This window comes from Hoplias malabaricus, chromosome X1 (genome assembly GCF_029633855.1).
Source record: "Hoplias malabaricus isolate fHopMal1 chromosome X1, fHopMal1.hap1, whole genome shotgun sequence".
Classification (NCBI taxonomy): domain Eukaryota; kingdom Metazoa; phylum Chordata; class Actinopteri; order Characiformes; family Erythrinidae; genus Hoplias; species Hoplias malabaricus.
In genome coordinates this window covers 8,219,459-8,228,318 of record NC_089818.1, presented here as the reverse complement: position 1 = coordinate 8,228,318, position 8,860 = coordinate 8,219,459, and the positions used below count along the sequence as shown (strand labels likewise).

The window sequence follows — 8,860 nt, the reverse complement described above, 5'->3', positions numbered from 1 at the left end:
ACATCTGGTGCTCATTCACTGTGTTTTAGATAGTTATCTTCCCTGAAAGCTAAACCCTTATAGATCTAATCAGCTGTTTTGTGTTATACAAGCTCTTTAACATTGTGTATTTTTCCCTAACGCATGGAATGCTTTAAATTAATGTGCTGTGATGAAATTTCAGATACACATTAAAACTGTCAAATCTAACACAGGAAAAGTGCAGCAAAAGAGAAAAGTCAGAAGTACTTTATGAAAGCTTGTATTTTTTTAAACTTTACTCACGGAAGCTGACGGAGCTACTCCTGATTGATTTGTAAGTAAAAAAAAATAGGTTTGTCTTTCCAGAAAAATATTGTGATACTAAATAAATAATAACTTCACTGCTATGTTTAAAAAAAAAAAAAAAAAAACATGAAACGAAATAATCATGATTCTGTTTTATTTTATTATTTTGAAGGACTTAACATCACTCCCACCATTCTCACTTTATTCAGACCTTTACCGACAGAAACTAGTACTTCAGTTTTCAACAGGATTCACCTTTTAAAGTTACTGAACCTGAATTTGTGACAGATCTTATAAAGTTGTTACAGGAAGTAAAACTACAAACGAAACCTGCCTGTTCTCTGTAGAAAGAAGAACAGTTTCTGAACAACTCCCCTGAGGGAACCTGGCACTATTCCATTCTCACATCTAACTGAGCAAATGGTTAAGTGTTTAATGGCTTGAATTAGGTATATTAGAGAGAGAATGAAATAACCACCACAGGGCTCCCCTAGGAGCTGGACAGAAGTCTCAGGCTGGAATCCATCAAATCAAACCCAGTAATGAAGCCATTTTAAGAGATTAATCTTGTCAAGACGGCCTGCTGTTCATGCCTCTCCTCTGAGGACTATTCTGTCATCATGTCTGCTCCCTCTCCTCCAGTGGCGTCACTGAGACTCAGATCCTCCAGCATCTCTGCTAGAGAAATTCGTGGAGCGCCTTCTTCATCCGTATCACTCTCCACGGGAATCTTAGAGGCATCTGGAAAGGCAAATGAGCACATCCACTTTAGTATCAAGTAAACAGAGGTCAAAGAGTAAAACTAAAATAGTCCAGATCTGGTTTTAGAGCCATTCTGACGTTATAATGGGCTTCTCACCTCTGAATATGTTGACATTCTTCCTCAGTGCCTCATCCTCTTCCAGATCCTCCAAGAAGTCTTGATATTGCCTAAAATAACGTTCAGCAAATGTTATATACATTCTACAACCCGAAACATAGATGTATTTTAAGTTACCAATCCAACGTCACATACAATGGAACTGTATTACAATAACTGTATTAAAAACAAAGCTCTGCCAGCTGAGCTTCACAGTAGATGGCAACGTCTTTCACCACGAACCTGACAATTCCTTACCTCTCATCATCTGTGTCCATGCCGTCTCTGTCTCTGTCGAGCTCCTTCAGCTTCCAGATCCTGCGCTTCATCCTCCTCGTCCTGTCGTAACTCTTCTTAATCAAAACCTAAACACAGAGATCATTTACAGAATCAATCTCCACCAATCAGTGCTTAACAGACACAAGAGATATAAACCACATTACAAACAAGCAAGTAGCAATTTAATTATGCAAGACCATGACTTGAATTAGAAGCTCTTCTTACCACATCCGGAACATGGTGCGGATTCATCTTGTTCAGACAGTCATCATTGATGTTAGCATTGGCAAAGTCGTAGCTTGAATACAAGAACAAATTATCAACATTTAAAAAAAAAAAAAAAAGAGATTTCCACCACACACCGGCACCAATTAATTCTTTTCTTCTTTAACAAATCATTTCCCTTCAGAGCTCATACCCTAACACCAGGTCTCCGATGTTAAGCAGGTGTCCCAGGAAGGTTCGGCAGTGATACTGCTGACTCGTGTTCATCTCAGAGGTCTTCTGAACCCACACATCAGCCAAAGTGTGCTATTAAAACGAGCATAACACAAACACAGATTGCCATCGGTACTGGACTGGAAAACAGCAACACGTATTTTGTAAACAATAAGAAAGACTATACCGACAGCTACATTTCATCAAGGCAAACACAGTAAGGTGCAGAACTTTGCTACAGTTAGCATTGATTTTCCTTCCCAGTAAAACTAGGCAAGAGTGATATCTGCCATTTTCAATTTGTCCAAAGCGGCTTTCAGTGTCAATACATACACAAAATGAGTCACAATGAATCACAAAAGCAACTGGGAGATATTGATTTCACCTCAGAGGCTTCTAACACAGATGCTTCCACCTTTCATTAAGCTGGTAATTTTGTCTGAACAGTCCTCACCCGACTGGATCTCAGACCAGCTCCAGCTCCTAATTTCTGGTCTCTGATGATATCGGTATCCATCACGATGAACTCCTCCAGCTGCCGTGGACCACAGAGGCTGTTGAAGGGGTAGCGCCAGTATGTGTTGGCATCCACTTCTGCAACTGCAAGGCGGAAACAACTGCATTAATGAAGTATGATCAATTTATTGATTTATTGAATCTGTTATTCATAGAACATATTTACACCACAATTATGATTGAGAATGGCAGCTGTACTCACTCTGTAAGGTATTTGGGTCGATGAGGTGGACAGTGCTGGTCACATGGATACAAACACAAATCTGACCCATGTTCCCTAAACTCTGGGCCAGGCGAGGAGGCAGACACACTACATTGTCCTGAACAGAAGAGATGGACGTGAGCAATTGCCTTACATTGGTTGACATCAAAACCTTTTTTGTGTAATTTAATGTACACAAAATTTAAAGAACATCTGAATTGAATATCATATGCACAGAGTAAAAAGCTGACAATTATAATAGAAAATTATCCCTATTCACATTTTTGGCAGCATTTCTTTCATTCACTTAAATTTAATTCAGCAGCTTGAATAGAAACTTGTCTGTTCTCCTTTAAACCCACCCCAAATCACCACAGGCAAGAATTAAAGCATTTCCTTTCCTGCCTGAGATTATGGCAAGACTGAATGTTGGCCTTTGAAGCCAGAATCAGTAAAAACTCTGCTGATAAGGTTTTGTAATGGTGCGTACCTTACAGACGGGCACAATCTCCACAGAGAAGGTGCTTTTGTAGTTGTAGGTGTTTGAGTGAATATCATGAGAGATGAGGCGCTGGGAAGCCTTTGATCTTCAGATAAAAGATAAAAGTTAATTCATTAGCTTCTTCCATAATCAACAAAACACAGCAGAAAAATGTGCGTTCCAAAATGGGGGGAAAAAAAGCAACTCAAAAGCAGGATTTATTACAGAGAACCACATTCAGATGGAATGCACATGTGGAGTAGAGCTCCACTGTATCAGGTGAACCCTAATTCATTTTTTACTGTCTGCTCCTGACACATTTTTGTGAACGTGAATGGGTAGAGCTTGCAAAACAAGGCCAATTCTCTGCGTTCCATACCTGCAGGGGACTGTGCACTGTAGAAAATCCACCATCTTCTGGGCATGCTGCTTGGAACCATAGTAAAAATCAATGCCCTCTATAAAAGAAAAGAAAAAGAGTATAATAAAAGGAAGCTATTAAAAATAGAGCTGTAACTCACTCAATCTGCCAACTGTTGAGCTTCCAGACTAACAGAGTACAGAATGTTCTGCAGTAACATGGGCCAGATGGAGGGGCGTCCAATATGTTCACCACGTGTCAAGCGTTCAGAGCTTCAAATCTACTGTCAGACCACTATCTCCAGTCTCTCCAATCAGACCAATCAGCCTCTTGGTTATCAGAATAGAGATTTGTAGCTGACATTACTTTTCATTTATCATTTCCAACTTTTAACAACTCAAAGAATTAAGAACAAATAAACATACAAGCAAATAGACGAAACGAATAAACAAATGAGGGTCACAAATACATAATATCAGCATACAGTCCCGGCACGGATTGTTCCAGTTGCAACGTTTCAATCAAGATTTTTCTGAACAGATTTAAAGTTGAAGGACTTTGCTATAAATGATATCATGCCGAGCCTCTTAACAAGGATAGGGTCTGTGGTCCTATGCAGATCAATACCAAACAGGTGTTGTATAGGTATAAAAGCTATCGGTATTGTAGCTCACATTTCTGACATATTTACACTGCTCCAAATATTGCAAGAAAGAGCTGCGGTACAGTACAGGAGGCGTGGAATGTAGAACTGGTCATAAAAGGACAATTCAGGCAAACACACTGTGACCAACCGTGTTTGTTCTTATCCATCGCACTGATGAATGACATTTCTTCCAGAGGTATCACTTTTAAAGGAGGCTGGTCCATCCTTAATACGTAGCATTGAAAGGAATAAGGGGGTGGAATAACAGAAACGTACCATGGATCTCCTTGATGCGAAGTGTGTTCTGGTGAACCTTGTGTTTCAAAATCAGCTGTTCTAAGTAGTAAAAGGTCTTCTTGTGAACGGTCTACACACACACACACACACAAAACAAACAAATGCAGGTATTACACAAATTTAAAGTGATTTTTTAAAAAGTGCAGCAATCACTGAGAATAAATGCATCTTTTTTAACCAACCCCTTTTTAAAACATTGCTGCTTTAATGGCCCTTTTAATTAAAAAGTCAGCTAAGTAAATAATTCCCATGTTGTGGGGTTTACTAATCTACATTAACACATTTAATATACCCAAAGGAAACGACTGTGCTAGGAAATTGTGCTACTGAGCTGCATTGTTTAAACGTGGCAGGCAGCATACATGCCTCTGGCAAAAAACAAACAAACACACACACACTTACATTACAGTGCACACCTTATAACAACAGAAAACATAACTTTAGAGCTCAAACAAAAGTGAAAATCCTCTTTACCTTCTGTCTGACTTGCACCACTGCCTTCCAGTAGTCTTTGGCTTCGACTCGATGGCAGTCATCACACATCTGAGACTGTACAACAAACTCCACCACAAAGATCTGCTGTAGGATCGCGCCATTCAAGACCTGCACAGCGACCAGACGGTGACTTCACTGAGCCACGAGACTCAAACACTGCAAATCCTACACTACCCCTTTCTGAATATGATTTAAAAATGACTTAAATATTAGTTAATCCTTTAAGCTGTAGGATGTTATAATAAAATAATAACTTAAATAAGAAGAATTATAAAACAGATAAGTTCTCAATAAAGGAATCACAGTGACTTTAGCGTTCATAATTAATAGAAAAAGAATTTTGAATTTGACAGAATATTAGATTCAATACAATACACACACAATTACTTAAAATTAATAAAACATTAAGCAAATTAAAGCTAACAACCAGGTAGATCACCTCTTTCTGAATGGTTAGCTTCAACTTGATTCTTTTAGAGTGTGGCTCTGTCCATACGAATCCTGCATCTATGAGCCGGACCTAGTTGGAATAAGAAGAAATGTATTAGGAACGGTTTATAGCGCTTTTCCAGTGTACTGCATCGGCTTGGCGTACTTTATCCTGGTTGCTTTTCCACTACTACAGCTCTCCCACAAAATGTAGCTGGTTTGTTGCAAAACCCCGTCTCTAACAGGATCCACAATGCTTTGAAAACCACAACAACGTCAGCAGTAGCGTTCTGTACTCGTTGTGTATTCACATGTCGCTTTTGTTTTTGGATTGAAAATGGCTCCGTGCCCCAGTTCTCCAGCATGTCCGGCTCTCGCTGGATTTTTTCGTCAGCCACCAATTCAAGGATCATTTAAACCTCTTCAAAACACCACGGTGTAATTTTACGAGCTGCTGTTGAGAGACGAATAACATGTGATTTCTGCTTTAGCTGGGAGCTTTTACAAATGGCTAGTTTGTGCTGGAGGTCTGCATTTCACCACGTCTCTGCGGCCAATCATCGTACTGTAATGTTACACATCATGGTTTAGTCCCTATTTGGCTCACTTAGCAGGAGCGAGCGTTCCAGGGACAAGGTACCAGATTTGGCCAATGGAAAAAGCAAAAGAGCCGAGCCAAGTAAAAGCTGCCATGAGTTCCTTACCTTACTCATTGAGCTCTTAAGTTTCTTTAGACAGAGAGTGAGCAGCTCCCTGGACTCTAGCGCACACTGCACCCAGGTGCCTGGGGGCTGCAGGTACCTATAGGAAAAATGAAGGAGGCTATTGGTCAGGCAAAGAAGCTGAATCACTCACATATCACTGAACCTACTACAGACTAAAATGTCACTTCTAGATGACATTAGTCTTTCCATTAAAATTCTCAGCAAGTCTCTACTCCCACATGCAATTTGTCACTATTTAAAACATGCTCTAGGGCTACTTTCTTGTAGTGGAAAAAATGTATTAGCTGAATCACTCTGAAACAAGTCGTACCTGGCTCGCATGCATTACATTTTCACCTTTCTAAACAAGCAATAAACGAATTGGGATAAAATGTGAACATCAGTGGCGAATGCCTCCAGCAACTTAATCAAACTCCACTTTCATTAAAACCTGCTCTTACAACGGGCCTTCACTAAAGATAACAACATGAATTTTGTACCGTTCACACTGCTTGCAGAAATGCACAGACACTTGCTTTGGGATTCCATCCGAGATGTCAACCTGGGTCCTCAAACAGGAGACACACATGTTTGCGGGATTTGGAGGAATGGGGACACCACACGTGCAGCAAAGGCTACAGAATAAAAGGAAAGATTAATGAATGTGTAATCTCTATAAACATTTACATATATTCATTTGGCAGACGCTTTTATCCAAAGGGACTTACAAAAGAGGATCTAACATTCGAACTACAGCACGAATTATACAAAATACCTTACACTGAGTGCAATACGCAGGAAGTAATAAGTGCATTTAAGAAAGACATTCAGTGCAAGAGATACTCTCGGAAGAGCTGGGTTTTCAATGATTTCTTGAATGCAGAGAGGGTTCCTGTTGCTCTGATGGTGCTTGGAAGCTCGTTCCACCAGCGTGGTACCAGAGATGAGAATAGCCTCGACTGACCTGTACGGGGGGTTGGTCGTGTTAGTTGGCGCTCCTCTGAGGAACGGAGAGGGCGGGCGCTAACGTATGGTTTTAAGAGTCTATTGAGGAAGATGGGAGCAGAACCAGTGAATACTCTGAAGGCCATCATTAGTGACTTAAATTTGATGTGAGCAGCTAAGGGTAGCCAATGCAGCTCAACTAATAGGGTGTGACATGTGCTCTTTTAGGCTGGTTGAAAACAACAGGACAGCACTCAGTCACTGGGCAGTCGGGGTGAAATGGTCTGGACGTACAGGTAACAGATGTTCTAGGAATACAGTTAATATTTAATATTTTATTTATTTGTATTTTTTGAGAAACAAAATTGCATCCAATCCTCAAAAGCTAAACTAACAGGAACAGTAAGGACTCTAAACTGGTTTAGAACCAATAATATAATAATACATATTATTATAATAAGGCATAACCCAATATCCAGAATGATATCAAAATGAACTGACTGTTGTATTAGTATTAAATACAGCGCTACAGAAACCAGCCCTACTGCATCCAATGGAAACAAAACTATGGTTTATTACTGGGAATGTTTAATGAAATATGTTGTCTATATGGAAAAGGGTTTGACAACTTGACAACAAAATACTGTTTTAGTAACACACCCTCATGCTGTAACTGATTCATTTTTTATCACTCCTAACCGACAGAAACCTATGAAAGTCGACATATAGCGATATTTATTGTGCATCATGATATTAACAGTGTCTCTGGGTAGATATACTCACATATTCCCTTGGCTGCTCGTGGCTGGAGCTTGCATATATTCCATGTCTGTAGGCAAAGAATAGAAAATGAGGTTTAACAACAGATTTTTCTTTTTTGCAGTTGGCTTCTAATTTGCTGGCTTCTTACTCAAATTCTCCACTCAATAGTGGAATAGTCCACCATTGAAACTATGCATTCATCGTCCTGTGTCACTGATGAAGAACTAGGGGATGACCAACACCAACTGTGCGGCGACAGATGAGCCACTGTCTCTGACTGTACATACACAAGGTGGACCAACGAGGGAGGAGTGTCTAACAGAGTGGACAGTGAGTGGACACAGGGTTTAAAAACTCCAGCAGCTCTGATGTATCTGATCCACTCTACACCAGCACAACACACACAAACACACAGAACCACCACCACGTCAGTGTGGCATTGAGAATGATCCTCCACCATTTCCATTGAAGAAAAGGCAGAACGGGGCAAACAAAGTATGCAGAGCTACAGATGGACTACAGACTGTAATTGTAGAAAAACACAGTGCCCCTGTTTTGTCAATGGAGCTGAGAGACTGGACAATGGGTGTAGAATATTTCAGTGTGTGTATTACGGCTTTACATTTATATAATACATTTATATAACCCGAGTCTCGAAATGATGCTAACCAGCTAGCAACATACTCACTTTCGTGTAGTTCCTTGTGGCTGGAGCTGAGGTAAACGGCTGTGTCCGAGTGCTGTTAGAGTTAAAGTGTAGTTGTACACATCCTCACCGGCGGATTGTAAATTTATACGAAAATAAAATACAATTTTATCTGCAAAGTGAATAAAGTTCCCTCCGCACGTGCGTTCCTGCTGCTGGTGATGTATTCAGAGACAGTTTGACGTAACTCAGTTTCCAAAGTAAAAGTCCCCGACAGGAGTAACCGACCCGTACTCTTTTAAAAACATATTTATTATTATTGTTTATGCTTCTAAATCCTAACGGCATTAAATATATTTGAATTATAAAGCCTAAAGATTTTTTGAAAAACACAATATCATTACTTATTTTTTTGTTCATTTTAAAATTACATCCAGTCCTAAAACTGATATTTAATGTTATTTGACATGCTACACTATGTACTATTTTGTAGCGCATATATCTTTTACCAGAATTCAAAATTCTATGGTCAT

The 8,860-nt window shown here is 39.7% G+C and overlaps 1 protein-coding gene across 1 annotated transcript; it reads right to left on the bottom strand.

The window, feature by feature from the left end:
• Nucleotides 1-414: 414 nt before the first annotated feature.
• On the bottom strand, nt 415-8,590 carry LOC136675694 (60S ribosomal export protein NMD3). The gene is made up of 16 exons (XM_066652401.1): nt 8,370-8,590; nt 7,703-7,748; nt 6,475-6,609; nt 5,975-6,071; nt 5,281-5,361; nt 4,821-4,949; nt 4,326-4,416; nt 3,422-3,500; nt 3,052-3,148; nt 2,562-2,679; nt 2,298-2,443; nt 1,824-1,936; nt 1,631-1,703; nt 1,385-1,491; nt 1,127-1,197; nt 415-1,008 (listed from the first exon to the last, which is right to left on the bottom strand). Exons 2-16 carry the CDS (start codon nt 7,744-7,746, stop codon nt 875-877), a joined length of 1,515 nt encoding a protein of 504 aa, XP_066508498.1. The 5' UTR covers nt 7,747-7,748; nt 8,370-8,590; the 3' UTR covers nt 415-874.
• Nucleotides 8,591-8,860: the final 270 nt, after the last annotated feature.